Below are 17,723 nucleotides of genomic sequence, written 5' to 3' on the forward strand. Positions count from 1 at the left end.
TTGTTCTTAAAAAAAAAAAGATGCAAGAAATTGCGGAGGGTCCAATTTCAAGTTTCTTTTAGCTAAACAGACAAGTTATATAGTTTCTAAAAAGACAAGTTATTTAGTTTGCACACATTGGTATTTTATTTGGTTAAAAGTCTAAATATTAGTGTTTTGTTTGGTAAAAATCTAAATACAGTGCAACCAATTTAAATATTTTTTTCCAACCAGTTAGAACTTTAACTAGTTGGAACTTTTCTGAAACTAGTTATAACCTTATGCAACAAAATATCTATGGAGTTGAAAACAAAAAAAAATCTCACTGTATTGGTGTGACTGCTAGGGTGTACATCTAGAACTGCCCAAACCATTCTGATCCAAACAGATTCGGGCGGTTCGGGGATCGAATCGAGGTTACCCGGATTGGTACGAATATTAAACAAGCCATACTCAGAGGAGTTTGGTTCGGTGCATGGAATTGTTTGATAGATAACCAAACCAAACCATGTATTGATATCTTTTATATATTATATATGAAAAAGTTTGAATTTATGATGGGGATGATGGATGGTAGAGGTTTAAACAAGGGCCAAACAAATCCTAATTCTTTTCCCTTCCCCTTTCAATCATTCATGTTCTTCCTCGTGACTAGTTGCCCCTCTTCTTCTTCATCTAATGTTTTTGATCATCTTCTTCAAATCAGTTTGTCTCTTCCTTTCTTTCTTCTCGAGTCTCTATGAGTCACAACTAAATAGTGCTTCGTCTCTAATTCGGCAAGTCCATAGCTCTTCAATCCTCGTACCTTCATCTAATATTCTTTTTTTAATTTTTTCCTCTCCTTTCACAAACTAACTTTGACCAAATTTAAGTGTAATTGTAGTAGATTTTAAAGTCAAAGTTTTGTTCTTATTGAAGTTTAACATTTTGTTTCGGTTATCCAACCGAACCAACCCGCTAAGATATAGTTTAGTGCGGTAACCGAACCGAAGCAAACCACAATCACATTGGTTCGGATTGAGTTTTCCAAAAACCGAACAAATTGGGTTGTAGATAGGGCACAAAAGTCAAATACCCGACCAAGGTACAGCCTTTTGACTGTAGTCATTAATATAAAACCACATTACATCCCAATGTCCCAAATGTTTTGCCTACAAAAAGAAACTAAGATATCCATATTGAGTTATTGACTGATACATTCACATTTTTTAAGCATAAAAATACAAATAAATATAAAAAAGACGAGAGAAATAATTTATTTATACATAATTCAAACATAGGAGAGGGTAAACTCTGAAGGGTGCTTCATCAAAAAAAAAAAAAACTCTAAAGGGTGCCTCTAAAGGCGCTCATCTTTTTTACTCAGGCTCGCCTTCACTCTTATCATTTCTTGTAAGTCCGAGGCCTGCACGATTAGACCCAGTCTGAATGCCCTCGCACTTGCCTAAACCTTGGGGCGCAAAGAGAAACGTGGATCTGAGTAAAAGAGAGGGGTGCCATAGACACACCAACTCTGAACCCTTTTTTTTTTGTAAACATCCCAACTCTAAACTTTAAAATCTTAAATCCCAAATAGACTAAAAATAAAACTTTTATTTCATAATCCAAGTCAAATACAAACACAAACACACACATACCTTACTCTAAGTTAGTGATCTTCATTTCTAGTATAACTAAATCAATCAAGTTGCAGCCCTTCTAGGTGTGTTTTTTCTTCTATTCATCCTTGGCTTTATCTTCATCATAAAACCTTTTTCATCATTTTCTAGGTTTACCCTTTCAATATTTGAAGATGATCCACCATTAATAACTTCCTCATTATCATCTCCACCTTCTTCATCTTCTTCATCTTCTTCCTCATTACTACTTTTGTACAAGCTTCTAGAATCACTTTTCTTGGTATTCATCCCTTGGTCCATGAAAACTTTCTTGGGTCTTCCTCTTTTTCTCACCAATTGTTCTTGAAAATTAATCTCACTCATCATCTTCTTGTTTCTACTCTTGCTTTCTTCATACCCATCTTCTCCTTCTTCATCTTCCATCTTTTCTTTCACTTCCTTCACGTTTTCCATCACAACCTTTCTTTCTCCAAATTCTTCTAACTTTCACTCTATAAAACTTGTGAAAACCAAGTAATGTTTGTTGTAGTATTAAAAGTGATTTCAAGATGAAGGTAATAAGCTACTCCCACTCATAAAATCATTAATGGTGGTACATTGATTAGGTTAAATTAACCTATTTGTCAGTAACATTCATCAATACATCATTAGAATTACAGCACAAATATGGAAGAGATGGGGTCTTTGAATTTAATTTTTGGTTCTTTGAATAGGTATTTTGGTTTAAATGCATGAGCTAACATTAAATTACATTTGTGTATGATTTTAAAAAGAGCCCAACAACTATTTGCCTATTTGGGCTACTTTAGTTTAGACTAGGGTTTGACTCACTCAGCATTTTAGGTTGAAATCAGTCATTTAAGGTGAAGAATATTTTCAACTTTTGGTGGTGAAGATGAGTTAGTGGTAGTACCCGATAAGAATATAAGTTTTTTTTATTTATTATAAATCCCTATAATAGATTCAATTTTACTTTTAAGTCCCGGAATAAATGATTTCCGCAACAAAATATAGTCACACGGAGGGTATAACAGTGTTCGGTGGGCAAAGACAGTTCTATAACCCCACCATTTACATATAAATTTGGAAAGTGTAATCTTAGCCATTGAAGAGGAGGGTATTCTGGAAAAGATACCCTCCTCCTTTATTATACAAATTGAATCGACTTCTCATCACACAAGTCTTCTGAGAAAATTTTAGTCTTGACCTACTAAAAACGAAAGATAGGTTTAATTATACTTTGAGAATCAAAACAGCCATGAATACATTAGTAAGATAACATTTCATTCTGATTTCTCAACATGAAGCATCATTTCTACCGTAAGGACTAATTTAACTACTGGGTGATTAACCAACAATGACCATCGCCAAATTCAGAGACCGTTCGCCTAATGTTTCTGGGTACTGGCGAATGCTCCATGAACCACATTTTCTGACCACATGTTTAAGCAGCTGATGTCATACGACCATACACCAGTTAACTTTGTGAGGAAAAACCCGAATATGCGAATACTATCCTATCCAATAAGTAGATCAAAATCTTCTATTTTGAAGGAGAAAGATCAGATAATCTACCTCAAACCTGCAGAAGTTGTCTTTGGGCCGATGTAATGGATTCTTAGGGATCTTTCGATTCGAAGCACTGTAACATTTCAAGACCAGTAGAACATGACGATAAAATCGAAGAAATGATCCTCCTTTGTAGCTCTTTATACTCCAATGCTAGCTTCACATCCCAACTACGATCTACCTTGCTAGAATGTTAATTTTCTAAGTCAGTCACAAATATCAGGATAGGTTATAAATAAAAAGTACCAAAGCTTACGGTTTGTAAAGTTCTTGGTGACCAAGACCCTCGAGCATTGGTTCGAAGATGGAGGAGAGTGTTTCTATCACTGTTTTCTCACTTTCAATGTCTTTCTGCAAATACATAAGATTCGAGAAAACTAAGATCAAGATCCAAGGAGTGCAGAATTCGTAAAAGATGAATGACAAAGGTTGAAATCACCATAAGCACCGAATAAACTAGAATTTTTTTGTTGAGGAAGCTGGTTTATATAGCCTGTTTTAGGTACTAGATTGACCGGGCTAATTAGTGAAAACCGAAAAAATAGACGGTACCAGTGAAGCCCACTCTGAGGGAACAATTAGCCGGCTAGACGAGCAGTAGTTCATCAGTTGTTACGAACCGAATTTGATTTGTTGAGCCAACATTAAATATGCGGCACCAGATCCATACCACGAGATTTGTGCAGTCTTGAATAGTTAGCATGTACGTTATACATTATCAAACTAGAAGAGAAATAAAAAGATGGAAGAGGTGAACAAGGTACTTACGTATATTTCCGTGGGGAGATTAATAGCATTTAAAGCAGAACGAAGATGAAACAATAACGGAGGAGGAAGGCCATAGTAAAAGATCTCGTGATTGCTCGAGAGCCATGTTCCTCTCACCATGTGAGTACTCCAATCCGAACTGGAGCACTCTTCTGGATCATCAGTCCCGGAAGCATCAATATCTGATAAGAGGAAACAAAAAATTTGGCAGTAAATAGTGGGAATTTTGTTAAACTTCAAAACTAAACTCAATCACCACAGTCCACATTTTGTAGGTAGGAAGATGAAACCTTGGATTCCTATACATACTCGAAAGTTCCCACGAATCAAATTGACGGACAAAATGGAAAGACATCCTCGGCTAAGTTTTCTTAATCATTTTATTATGACGGATAGAAACTAAAACAATAATTTGGCATGAAAAATGGTTAAACATACTCAAATTATCTGAGTAGATGAATTTGATCGGTAAGTAAATGGACATCTAGTATCAAGAAATTACCAAGTGGAATGATATCGTACGGGTTATCTCCTTTTGGAATGAATCCATAGAAGGTTATAAGATGAGAACTAGAAAAGTTTCCATAGCTCAGATAACATTGTTCTCCTTCTCCACACGGTCTTGAAAGGGAGAATTTTAAGGAATTTGTCGCCGAATCTACTCTTCCATAGTGCAGTATATGTGGGCATATCTACAAAATTTAAAGCTTCATAACATCATTAAGAGTAAATCAACCAAATATTTGACGAAATATCAAAAAGGGATAGAGAAAAAATTCAGATGGATTACCGAATGATTTAATAAACCCGCAATAGGAACCAAGCAAGTTCTTAGCTTGCCATCAGCGAGTATAACTTTCATGCTATTAGAATACCAGAGCTCACAAGCCCATAAGAATTTTTCCCAAGTGTATAACTCTTGTTGAAATATATCAGGATGGTTACGGCATAATGCAGGGCATAGCTCATCGTATTGAGTGCGCAAATGCTGAAGAAGACAACCAAATATATTATATTATGGTAATCGATCTAATGGGTTTAATATTTACATATAAAATGAGAGATTTTCCAATGATACTCGTCATCCAAAGTATTTTAGAACGGTAAGAAAGGAGGATGTATTGAGTGTATCCTCTTTTTGAAACTTTAAAGCGGTTAAGAATTCCGATAATTTAGGTTTCAGAAGTCGAAAATTAGACTCTCTTTGCACTACATGACAAATAATGCATATATTATTTAGTGAATGAAAAGCATAATTACCTCTTTTGCTTGGATTATCTCTTCAAACAACAAAGTTCCTTCTAGAGCAGTAAGTGCATCGATTCCGAAGTTCAACCCTGGTAAATAAAATAAGTACAGCCATAGTTGGAACCCAATCAGCAAACATTAACTATTTAATGAACGAGAGCGCTGGTAGGCGAGTACTAAGTACGGAAAACTAGTTAGCTTCAAGAACGAACAAATGTAAATAGTTTGTGATAACATAATTAGTTGCCAAATAAAGACTAAACCAACTTACCAGTGTTAAATGTGTCTGGCAATGTTTCAAAGTAGATCTTGAATTTGGAATCAGGATTATATCTCTCCTTCATGCTCCACAATAACAACATAGTCTCGCTTGCGATCCCGTCTATCTCTTTCAGAATATGAAACTGCAAAGAAGGAAATCATAAACCTTTTAAGCTCTAGGCTAACATTTATGCACAGAAAAGCACAAGCGGGGGATGGGGTTTTGTGTTTTTGCCTTTATATCGTCTAATAGTTTATTTATTTGGAGTATTAGCAAAAACACAGAATGAGCAGTTACCAGAACATTAGTGAATTAGTTAGACCATCGGCAGTTTGCTTTTTCAGAGCAAAAGGCCTTGAGGCGGAAAACCGTTTTTTAAGACATACTGATATTATATACTCACATTAATACATATGAACTATTGAAAAATAAAATGGCTTTAGTTTGAAAAACTTGACTTTGAGAAAAGCTGATGCATACCATGTTAGATTCATAGACAAGCTCTTCCGATATTATGATGGACACAGGGATTTCCAAAGCTGTGTCTCCAATATCCAAGTTTTGCACTGCCACTGCTCCTCTACCAGCTCCATCAACATCTAATTCATCAAATGAGTAAAACAAAACACAAACTTAAATTGTTTGACTACTGCATCTACAGGAGCTCAGAACTTGCAAAAAGAATCAATTTTGATGCAAACTTACGAGCAACCTGCAACAATGTCCGAACCCCGTGGGTTTGCCCCCACTGCAGCAAAAGCTCTTCAGCATGACAACTACACTTCTCGATTCTAACATTGTCGCTATTTCTCTTCCCAAAGGTTGTAATCATATCTATGACTGCAGCTCGTAACACATTCAAAACTTCAATTTTTTCATGTTTGGCATTCTTTCGAGATGCATTGATGACTGTGAGGATTGAATTAAGCGATTCTAACTCATTCCTGGGGCTGTAGTATGGAAGAACTGTTTCAACCCCGCCGAAGTAAAGTTCCGCCTAAGATAACAGCAAGCATAATAGTACAGATTTCTTAACTAAGAGGTTGACTAAAGATCTAAATTTCAAATTTAAGAGTTTGAACTTGTATTGTTATATTAACCTCATCCAGGTGTATGATTCTAGCAGCTTCCACCATTGCTTGAAGAGCAAGGTGCGGGTCTGTTGAAGATGAAAAGAAAACTCGTACCTCGGTACCAAATCCCCTGACCTTCAGTAATTTCTATAAGAGGAGATGAAAACAAAGCTTAATAACAAAATTTATGACAACTAAGAAAAACTGAAAGTAATAGAAACAAATTTCTCTCCTGCGACAAAAAACATATAGTAGAATAGAATTAACGAAGTAAGATCATCAATATCGTGGCAATCTTTTTATCCTCTGATAACATGGGACCACAGCAAAGCTGTTCCAAGTCGCAAAAGTTATATCAAGATGTTAAGAAATTGAGATAATTTAGGGAAACGATACAAGGCGAAACATCATAAATCTTGTTCTGCAGTCTTTGGACAGAGACCTACAAGAAAATCTCAAATAATATCTCAATTTTCTCTCTCTATGGAGGTACTAAGAGGTTACTTGTGCTGTCGTTGGATGTGAAAGACTTCTCTTTCCGAAGGGAAAAAGGGCCATACTTCTAATTCTTGGTAATATATTTTTTTTCATATTGGAAACATCATTGACGATCAACACATACAGAACAAAATAGATAAATAAGTAAAAGTAGCAATATCGAAAGGTTCTCCGTCACGAAATCGTGAAGTGATATACTCACCTCCTTCTTTTCGAACAAAGGATCTTTCTTGGGGACTGCAAGGAGTAACGAAAAATCGTTGGGGTCTTCTATGTTCTCGTCAGATAAACTTCGCTGTGGCATAGTAAAACTTCATCAGTACAGTGTGTAACTTAAGTTCAAAATTAAATTGGAAAACAAGCAAAACACATAGTCAAATATCACTCAGTTTTCCCTTTTTTGGTTCTTTTATTTCTTCATTCTTTTTTTTATAGCTTTTATGCAGTTGTAGAGCTATAAGATAATTAAACTAAAACCCATTTACAAGTAGTAATGAAGTAATTCTCCAAAACCAATCCTTTCGACTTTCAAGCATATTGTATCAACAATGATACATTTACAAACTCATGTACATAGTCGTGCACCGCCTTGAGTAGGACAAGGAGCAATTTTGTCTTTTCATACCGTTCCAAAGGGTGTGAAAGAGACAAAATTGCCCGTTGTCCTACTAGCCACGTAGGATAGGCGGTGCACAAGGGTGTACATGAGAGTGTACTTTAAACATTTTTGTTTGCTTATACCACCCATCCTTCAAATGGAAAGCATACCTATGATGAAAGATGAAACCCATAATACATACACCCTAACTAAAAAAAACATTACAAATTTATTGTAAGTTTGTGGTCATCCAACTCAAACCAATTAGCAATAACGGGGAGGACATAGATATTATATTTTTGGTTACCCATTTCCCCTGTGGGACTATTCTCACATTTACATTCTCAAAACCCTTTAAAATTTCATCCAAAACCTCTTTCATATGGGTTATTTGAGAGTTTTAAGAATGTAAAAGTTTGGAACTTTTTTGATAGAAACTCTTGAGTACTTGTTTGAGTAATTGTATTTGTAGGTAAAGAGAGTTGTTTTATTACATAGTTTTCAATACCCATTTGATTCTTGTGGAATTAACTTCTTCAGTCTACCAATTACTACTTGAGACTCCATTTTCAATGGTTAGTCAGTTGAATTAAGAGGGTAAGAGAAAAACAAGAAGAGAGAGGGAGAGAATACCTGGTGGGAGTCATCTTGAAAAGTTTCCATGGCAGCTCAATCTCCAAACTGAAGCAGAAAAGAAGGAAATGAGAATCGAACTTCTAACAAGAAGAAGGGGGTGCTACTGCTAGCTCGTTTTGGGCTAAGGTTTTTGTATGGGCCCTAGCAGGGTCGGCGGATGTAGGGTGCGGATTGGTGTCGAGAACTGTTTATGTCGGTTTTGGATCTTCATTTTATTACCTATAACGATGTAGTACCCCAGGGATCTTTATATTATAGAACTTAAGTCGCAAGGAAAAAAAGTGGCGAGGAATCAAAAACGTATTTTTGTAATAGGTTTTGATTCTGAATAGTGAGTTACTCAACATCAGAACTGACATGTTGATACTTGTAATCTTAAAACGCATGGATTTGGAGAATATGAAGGCCCATGGATACTTAGGTCAGTGGTCTAGACTTGACGGACTCCTAAAGTCAGGGATTTGGAGGGTATGAAGACCCATGGATACTTTTATGTCAGTGATCCGGACTTGACGTATAAAAAATCACTTCTGCTATAGGGGTATTTTGACCTTCCCTAGCAGGTTTAGCTATGAGCAGGATCGTATGAGCCATTGACACAACCCCTCCCACTAAAATTTAGTGGAGAGAGGGTGTTACCCATAGTCGGATTCAAACATGCAAGTGTCTCATTAGACTCGAGTAAACGTATAACATATCTTATCGGGCTTCCAACCACCACTTTGTAAACTACGGATTTCCTTCAAAACATCGAACGAGGTACAGTGAGGTCGATATCGTCTTGTCGGATTACCCTGAGCTGCCAATATCAAATTGATACAAAAACAACTTTCTTGACATTGTCAGTAATGGCCCATCGAGCAGCATAGAGCAGGGTTTCCTGTCGCGCTTCATCTATAGTTCAACATGAGGTGGATTTGGAGGAGCCAACAATGCAAGAATCCACGACATCAAAAATGACAAAACCAAATTCAGATTGCGCATCTACCACTTTAAGAGAGGCACCGAAGTAAATTTTGATGACTTGTGTATGGGTTTATGTTGTAGAGAGTATAGGGATTAGTATTTTCGACCAACACGAATTCTCTCTAGCATAGTATAGGTCTTCGAATCAGTTCCTCTGAAGATTTTGTTGCAGCATTCCTTCGAACTAGACCACATACCTATAGCTATCTTCGAAATCTAGGATATATATCCCTATTTTTTGGTCTTTGGATTGTAGCAAGAGTTATCGTTAAAACACCAAGTCAGAATATTTAGGTGCATTCGGTCCATGTGTAAGGAGTGACACAAGTCAAACACAATATTACAAGGGAGCAAAAATATAAATGTCAGAAGTGGGATTTGAACCCACGCCCTCTTTCAAAGACCAGAACTTGAGTCTGGCGCCTTAGACCACTCGGCCATCCTGACATTGTTGAAGAACTATCTTTCTAAGGACTAGATGAAGACGAGAAGAGATAGTTGTGAATTGTCATGACCAAACAGACCTGAAATTATACTGAGTCACCCATTCAAATGGAATCAGGTGTAATGAGATAGACAAAACAAACTTTTTGAAATCTGACTCGAATCAATTCATATATTGAGTCAGATTTCGGATCCGACTTTGAGAAGAAGAAAAAGAACACTACCTTAGATACAATAAGATTGCTAAAGATAAATTACTACCAAACAATAATAACCACACTTATCTACAAGTCATACATCTCTATGAGAAAGGAATCTATCAAACAGAGTAAATCTCTTGTCAAGTTTCTACAAAGTCGTTGTTTTGGAAAAACAAGAAAATTTTCTTAGGTACAAAATTTTAATAAGAAATTGATTGTTTTGCCTAAATTTCCGGGCAACGAAACTTCATCTTCTTCCTCTTTATCCCTATGACCACCAATTTCGGCCACCACCACCTCCAACCCACACCTTTAGCCACCGCCATATCCTTTCTCTCTCTCCTCCTCCCACTCTCTCTTTCTTTGTTTTGGCGAAAGGGAGGATCCCTTTTTCGACCACTAGTGTGGGGGACAGATAGTCTAACTGGTTTGGGGGTAATTCCCCAAACTAGATCGGCATTCCATCGAAGGCGATCTGGAACAGATCGAGATCAAGAGAGAGATCGAGATCGAAATAGAGAGAGAGATCGAGAGAGAGATCGAGATCAAGAGAGAGATCGAGAGAGAATGAATGAAACGATGGTGGTGGTCCGAGGTGGCGGGGCTCAAAGAAGAGGAGAGAAAATGTTCAAGGTCACAGAACAGTACCACAAAAAACTTATCAAGTTATAATACTATTTCAAAGTTAAATACTTCGACATGATATATAAACAGGTAAAATTAGCTTTTCAATTTCACCCTTGCATTACAATCGACAAACTGAACATTTGATATATAAGAAAACACCATTCAACACGTCAAACTGAACTTCAAGAACAACGCACATAGAACGAAAGTAAGCATGCCCGTAAGGCATAAATTATTCAGTGGTGGCAAGAGCAGAATGCAGAATTTCTTCAAGGTATTTCTCCGCAGCAGCATATTGCCTTCTTTTATCCTCAATTGCTAATGCAGCAAGAGCTTTATCCTGAAAAAGGGCGAAATACATTGGGATTCAATTTTTATACGAATTGACCGTGTTTAAACGATAACATTTTTATACAGTCAAATGAGTTTAGGAAGTACAGGAGGCAAGTCTTGGTAGCTTCTCAAGGTATCGAGGATAGGTTTTGTTTTTTTATCCAAATCCTTCCTGTGTTCCGCCATTTCAACCAACACACCATGGCTAATATCTGATGTGTAACCCACCCGATTTAGTAATGCCTGATCCAGATGATATTACAAAGTATTTGTAATATTTCAATTCAACAAAAAAAAAAGTATTAGTAACTGAGACAGACCTAACACTTGACAAGTATCAAGTCTTTTAAGGGCGTGAACCAAGGCAAAATAAGGCATCAAATTATGTTACCAACTTTTTAGTGAGTAATAGAAACACATAATACATGTGATGTGAAATGGTGAAAGGGACCCGAGACATGTAGGATGGTTGGTTTCGGTACGGAGGGGGAGCAAAGGAGTATACTCCATGGAAGTGTTTAAGAACAACTATTCTTGTCAAAGTTTTAAGTTAATTGGTTCATACTTCATGAAATGACATTGAATTGAAATCGAACAATAGAAACTATCCTTTTCTACCAATCCCACCTATCTTTACAAAATTATATTCCAGCTTCTTCCTTTCCCCTCCCCTTCTTTCTTTCTATTGGCTACGGTAGAACAGTTTTTTTAGTGTTCAAAATGGGAAAAAGTGCCATTTACATAATTTCTTGCATTAGGAGGTCTCTCGCGATATCTTCCCACAACATGAACAACAAATAAAATCTAATTATTCGACAAATCCATCTCTTATTCTCTATGGGTGCATACTATTGAGAGCCAGGGGACTGCACAAATCATCTCTTTCCTCTTTACCACCAATCACCCATCTATATACATAGAAATGACTCAATGTTTGTTTGCTTTGGTTTTCCCCAATAATCAGTCAAAGATTAGAAGGGTTTGTTTGCAAGCATTATAGTGGACTGAAATCCAAGACTCTTATTGTATCACCGGTTTAAACTTCATGAGATATTTTCACGTCATGAAGCTCTGAAAAGTGAAGGTTCCATAATTAGCTTTTGTTAACGACAATTACAACACACTAGGAGTATATCAATCCCCATTAAGACTTAAAAAGGAAAAAGACAGCCGGATACATGAATCATTCTCTGAATTCTGAAACTAGATACTTGAATACCAAGAAAATAATATTTTTAATGCAGAAGAAGTTATGTATATATGTACAGGCCCGAAATTTTTTCTCTTCAGCCCTAATATTATATACAAAGTTATGTTATATAATTCTAAAGAACCATGACAGAACTTGGGTATCAAATTAGAAAAGGTTCTTTATATATCGCGTTACTATCAAGCCAATACCGCCTTAAAATGCAGAATGCTGTCATACTTATCATGCTCTAAGAAGGTTTTGTTTAGAAGTTAGAATTTAGAAGTCTAATAGCTAAAATGAAACAACAAATTAATAAATTTAGAAAACAAAGGAGTACCTTATAATTAGAATACTGTTGCAAGTATTGACGCTCTTTTGAAAGCATAATTGCTAAGTTTGTTTTCCAATGTAGCATTTGTCCTTCACAAGTAGCTACATCATCTTCCAACTGCACTAGTGTTCTGCGACATAGTTGTTTATCAAGTTCTACCTATTGAAAAACCAAAGTGACAATCACCCAACCCCAATTTTTCGACTGTCAAACTGGCAGTTAAAGTGAGGAACTGAAAACGCCAAAAGTAATAAAAGAGGGAAGTTCACAAATACCTTTTCAAATATGTCAGTCTAGCAATTGCTTTTCGTGTATAATCCAAAAGAACTTTGGATTCCTTTTGTACACTTGCCCTTTTCTCCTCTACTCCTGTCTTCCGCAAAGAAATATCACCCAGCGCTACAAGAAAACTAAATCCATTCAACCCAATAAGATAAATTTGGTTCGAGCCAAATCCTCGTTATAAAAAAAAATGTGCGGACTGAGACGCTTAAGGATACTCACCTACTCATTTCAGTATCTCTTATATTCAACAAATTTGCAACATTTGCAAGAACCTGTACAGATGCTCCTGCATTTGGTGGTAAACTCTCTTGTGCTAATCCGACATTTTCTAGAATTTCTCTGATTCTTGCAGCTGCAGTTTCGTATGAGGAGTTTCAGTTTCTTTGGTCGTTTTCCAAATATTGGAAGGTTTTAAATGTGGGTGTGGTCCATGGCCCCAACTTGCCCTAAAAAGGTCTGGGGCCTAGCTCTAGAGATGCGGTTTTCTCTCACACTTGTAAAGTGACTACCACCCTCTCCCACAGCCAATGTGGAACTAACACTAACTTTTACAAGATATAAGTTACAAAACCCACAAAAACCGCAGAAACACGGACCTTGGGACCGGTACTCCAGTGCTTTCTGGCGAAGATCTGCTGCGACAATTCCAGCTGCCTGAGTCTTTGCTTGGGAAACTGAGGCAAGATAATGTAAATGTGCAACACTTCGAGGTGTATATTCAAATTCAGGTACATCTCTCCCCGCAGACTCAAATTGAGAAACAAGCCAAGATTTTACTTCTGCAATTCGAGCAGAATCAAAACCACTCTTTCCTTCAGCTATTGGAGAATCCACTGCCGAAATAAGTTCACTCATTCTTAATTTATACTACACTCTTTCTTTGTTTCAAGGCTGCAAATTGAAAAAAAATGAGTCACTTGATCATAACATTCACAAAAACCCTATATTTTCCAAATACAAAAGAGACCCAAAATTCACCCTAGATTTTAAGAAACTTACATTTTTTTCAAAACCCTTAAACTATCAAGATCTCCTAACAGTAAACACCAAATATTGAAAAGCATTGCCCTTATTTCTAAATGTTAAAGGTAAATGAAAGTATCGATTCAAGATCTTTCAATTGATTAACTTTATCATGGTATCAAAGTAAAAAAAACTGCTCTTTCAGGCAAAAACCCTAGAATGCAAAAACTATACTAACCCTTAACGAGGTTATGAGATTTGAAAAGGTCGTACCTTTGACGAGATTTCGAAGTCGATGGATTTGTCTCAACTGAGAACAAATTGTTAGCAATAGAAGAGGTTTTGAAATGAAGAACAAAGGGTTTCAAAGTTTTCAAATGAACAGGACTATTAGCCCTAGAAAGTGGAGCAATCTCCCAAGACCCCTAAAATTTCTTTTAGCACCTGGACTTGAGATTGACTAAGGTCAATCTACTTTGACCAAAACATCTATTGGCACCCTAACACAGATCTACCGGTCCGAAAACCGAAGCAACTTCAGACTCGGACCAATCCGAGCCCTTCCTTTGGGTTTCATAATGGTTAATTCGGAACGTTGCTTAAGGTCTTGGACTTGTCCGAGTCTGAGACCTGTCCAAGAGTAGGGTCACCGACAATATTTTTAATGGTGGTTTTAGATCAAGGTTTTTTCAATCTTTCTCTCTCTAACTCTTCATCATAGATCAATGTCGGTTTGGAATCAAAGTTCTTCCCATGATCGTTTACTTTCTCTCTCTAACACAAGGTTTTTTATCTCTCTAACTCCTCATTATTGATCAATGAAGATGACATAGTCGATGGATACATGGAAAGAGCTTCGCAGTTGAGGTTGACTCAGTAACTCGCAGACTCGGTTGAGACCGACCAAGGGGTGCTTGGAGTATTATCACTTTTGACGGGTTATTCTTCGCCTAGATGAACGTTAACAAGGGCTCATTGCCACTTAGACTTCTAATGGGTCGAATTCCACGTTATAGAGTGTCCAACCAGTAGGTGATCAGTGGGCTGAGCCTAAGGGATATTTATGCGAAGTAGGTTGGGCCTAGGTGGCGTTAAGACGAAGTGGGTCTAATACGATTTTGCACTACAGTATTTTAAAGAGAGATAAAGAAGATCAAAGAAGTAGTTGATAGATGCGTTGTGCTAATCAATGAGAAATTTATAAGAACGGTTTTGACTTTTGCTTTCTCAAGAGACTATCCTTGCTTTCTCTGTCTAGGTGAAGATCAAAAGGAGTTTTTAAGAGACGGAGAAAGACCAATAAAAGACGGTATAGAGACCGTTTAGATGAAAAACACAAGGGATGTATAGGGACCACTCTTTTTTTTTTCTAGTTCATATCTGACTTTGAAGATTAAAACTAATTATCAGTCTCTTCCTTTCTCTCATTCTTGTAGGTTCACCTCTTTTCATTTTCTGTGTTATATGTAGGTCATTAGGATGTAAGTTATCTTTAATACTAAGATCTATGTTTGTTGTACATAATTTTGTGACAAGATGATAACCAGTTTTGATCTTGAGAGATCTATATGTATTAGTACATAATTTGTGGCAAAGTGATAACTAGTTTTGAACTTTAGAGATCTATATCTACGCTGTACATAATTTGAGGTAAAATGATAATTAGTTTTGATCTTTCTAGATCTAGAACAATAATTTTGAAGCTAGATAATTTTTTATTTAATATTTATTTTATACTCATATGTGAATGAATGCAATTCAGTTTTTCTTTTTATAAAATCTTGTTTTTCGGGTCCACCAAAGGTGGATCGGCTCGCGTCCACCAAAGCCCGATCGGACTCGCAGACACTAACAGGTTGTGGGCACCCCAAAGGTGAGAAATATCCGGTCTAATCTCCTTGATGAACCCTTGCGGACATCAGAAATGTGAGCCCGTCCGACCTGAGCCTATAAAGAAACTGCCCGAGCCCAAACATGTCTGCCTTTTTCCCACCCCTACGAGTGACCATGGAAACTGATTCCTACCATGGCCAAGTTAAACATGTTTAGTACATATCTGGTTGGTCGGTGTTTTGGAGAAACAAGAATAGTTTCCGGGGAAAAAGGTGGAAACCCAAAAAAACACGAACGGAACACACCCGACCGGCAAAATATTAGCAGCCGGAGTTGTCTTACCACGATCGACGACTTCTTATCTCCTCTCTTTCTTTCTCCTCTCTCTCTCTCTTTCTTCTCGCTCTCTTCTATCTCGCTCTCTTCTCTCTCGTTCTCTGTTTCTCTTCTCCCTCTAAATCTCCGGCAAAAGGGATGGATCCCATCGTCGGTACCTTAGTTTCTAGACGAAACCGGAGTTCATGGTAGAAGTGGGAGAGGAAGAAGTGTTATCGGAGATGGCGAAATTGTCGCCGGAATTTACGGTGACGGTTGTCGGAGTGCATGGTAGAAGTGGGAGAGGAAGAAGAGGAAAGAAGTTGAAAATAATAAGTGTTTGGAGGAAACAAATTTTTTTTTAATTTCCACCCAAAACTTTGTACCCAGGAAATTTATTTATTTTCCGGAATCACCCACCCATCAGATAAGCGGTCCACACTATTTATATCAACAGATTGAGAGCCACATAGGCACACCATATATATCAACAGATTGGGTGATCTAAAAACTCTTTTCTTTTTTTTGGTTAAGAGAGGCTATTGCCGATTTAATTGAGACGAATTCTTTGCTAAAAGATGGTGAAAAAACTCTTCTATCTTATGGCATGTATTTTTCGAATGAGTGATATGATGGTGAAAAAACAACGATATTCTTTAACCACGTTCTCGAGCCTACCAGACGAAGTCATCACCAATAATATACTAACAAAGTTACCAGTGAAATCTATTATACGATTCAAGTTAGTATCCAAAGCTTGGTGTTCTCTCTTTTCTGACCCTAATTTCATTAAACTTCACCAACGTGATCGTACTATCAAACACGATGACGACGAATTTAGTCTAGTTATCCATTATTGTAACAGAATATACTCTTTAGACTTTGGTTCAATGAAACCAGACAGACCTCTTCACATGACCCATCACCCATACGTCTCTTTTCAACGTAGAATTCGATTAGTCAATTCTTCTAATGGTTTGGTTTGCTTCACTCATTATTCTCTTGATGAAAGATTAACAATTTTCATTTGGAACCCATCTACTGATGAATATAGAGTAACACCCTCACCCCAACTTGACCTTTGTTTCTCTAGTGGGTTAGGGTTTTATTATGATACCAAACTTGATGATTACAAGATCCTCACGGTTGTAAGCCTCGAGGGTGGCACCCATGGTATTTTTAGTACCGTCAGGCTCTACACTTTAAGCTCAGATTCATGGAAAGTCCTTGACAACATTCCTTACAAAATTCCTAATTCGCACTGTCTGTTTGTTAACGGAGCTCTTCATTGGAGGGCAACTAAGTCTTCTTCCGGAGTTGATGTTTTAATATCTTTTAATGTGGTTCATGAGGTGTTCAAGGAAGTCCCAATACCTAAAGACTTTAATGACAAATTTGGATCATCATCATCGTGCTTAGAAATGTGTGATTTTAGAGGGTATCTTGCCATACTTGATCATAATCACAAGGATCATACTTATGTATGGATAATGAAGGAGTACGGAGTGCGCGAGTCTTGAACTAAACTTTTAGCCCTTCGCAGAGACAGAGTTGTTCGATATATTCGACCAGTAAAGTGTTTCGATAATGGTGACATACTATTCCAAAGAGATATGGAGGACTTAACTTTTTTTAACAAGCAACAAAACACTACAATTTCCAAGCTAAGTCACCTTTCAATTTGTTTTCAAGCAATGACTTGTGGTAGGAGTTTAGTTTCTCTCAATTCCAATACTCATTTGAAGCAAGATTTAGACAAAGAGAAGATGTTTCAAGGATAAGTCTACCAAGAGTTTTGTTATTTTGGTTACTATACTTTTTTTTGAAATTATTGATTTTGTGTCTAAATATGTATTTGAGATTATTATGTCTAATTAGCCTTTGAGAGGGTATTTTAATTTCATATCAAAGCTTTCTATTGAGTTCAATTTCAAGTATTTGATAATCACCTGTTACCACAAGTTAAGAAATAGTAGTTTCTTTT

At 36.8% G+C, this 17,723-nt stretch overlaps 3 protein-coding genes and 1 non-coding gene across 7 annotated transcripts; 1 reads left to right on the forward strand and 3 right to left on the reverse strand.

The window, feature by feature from the left end:
• Positions 1–2,837: 2,837 nt before the first annotated feature.
• On the reverse strand, positions 2,838–8,411 carry LOC147540015 (SET domain-containing protein). Of its 4 annotated transcripts, none has more exons than XR_015225690.1 (13): positions 8,248–8,411; positions 7,219–7,311; positions 6,546–6,665; positions 6,151–6,442; positions 5,926–6,044; positions 5,455–5,587; positions 5,196–5,272; positions 4,726–4,923; positions 4,438–4,627; positions 3,936–4,117; positions 3,424–3,518; positions 3,174–3,344; positions 2,838–3,050 (listed from the first exon to the last, which is right to left on the reverse strand). XR_015225690.1 is itself a non-coding variant. In XM_086642051.1 (13 exons), exons 1-12 carry the CDS (start codon positions 8,275–8,277, stop codon positions 3,217–3,219), a joined length of 1,665 nt encoding a protein of 554 aa, XP_086498177.1. In that variant the 5' UTR covers positions 8,278–8,411; the 3' UTR covers positions 2,838–3,050; positions 3,174–3,216. The 4 variants fall into 4 exon arrangements, 3 of the variants coding, with proteins under 3 accessions (XP_086498177.1, XP_086498178.1, XP_086498176.1); XM_086642051.1 differs by having other exon boundaries at positions 3,174–3,352; XM_086642052.1 differs by having other exon boundaries at positions 2,838–3,344.
• Positions 8,412–9,579: 1,168 nt separating this feature from the next.
• TRNAL-CAA (transfer RNA leucine (anticodon CAA)) lies at positions 9,580–9,663 on the reverse strand. The gene has a single exon. It is a non-coding gene; the product is annotated as a tRNA-Leu (tRNA).
• An 874-nt stretch (positions 9,664–10,537) lies between these two features.
• On the reverse strand, positions 10,538–14,017 carry LOC147540017 (AUGMIN subunit 1-like). The gene is made up of 7 exons (XM_086641980.1): positions 13,865–14,017; positions 13,225–13,519; positions 12,848–12,980; positions 12,619–12,753; positions 12,350–12,473; positions 10,926–11,063; positions 10,538–10,827 (listed from the first exon to the last, which is right to left on the reverse strand). Exons 2-7 carry the CDS (start codon positions 13,481–13,483, stop codon positions 10,720–10,722), a joined length of 897 nt encoding a protein of 298 aa, XP_086498106.1. The 5' UTR covers positions 13,484–13,519; positions 13,865–14,017; the 3' UTR covers positions 10,538–10,719.
• Positions 14,018–16,317: 2,300 nt separating this feature from the next.
• On the forward strand, positions 16,318–17,259 carry LOC147540018 (F-box/kelch-repeat protein At3g06240-like). Its single transcript, XM_086643190.1, has one exon. The coding sequence runs from the start codon at positions 16,318–16,320 to the stop codon at positions 17,257–17,259; it is 942 nt and encodes a 313-aa protein (XP_086499316.1).
• The last annotated feature ends 464 nt before the right edge of the window (positions 17,260–17,723 follow it).

The sequence above is a fragment of the Eschscholzia californica genome, unplaced genomic scaffold (genome assembly GCF_041429995.1).
Source record: "Eschscholzia californica isolate CP2 unplaced genomic scaffold, dmEscCali1.0.p SCAF_5, whole genome shotgun sequence".
Taxonomy (NCBI): Eukaryota; Viridiplantae; Streptophyta; class Magnoliopsida; order Ranunculales; family Papaveraceae; genus Eschscholzia; species Eschscholzia californica.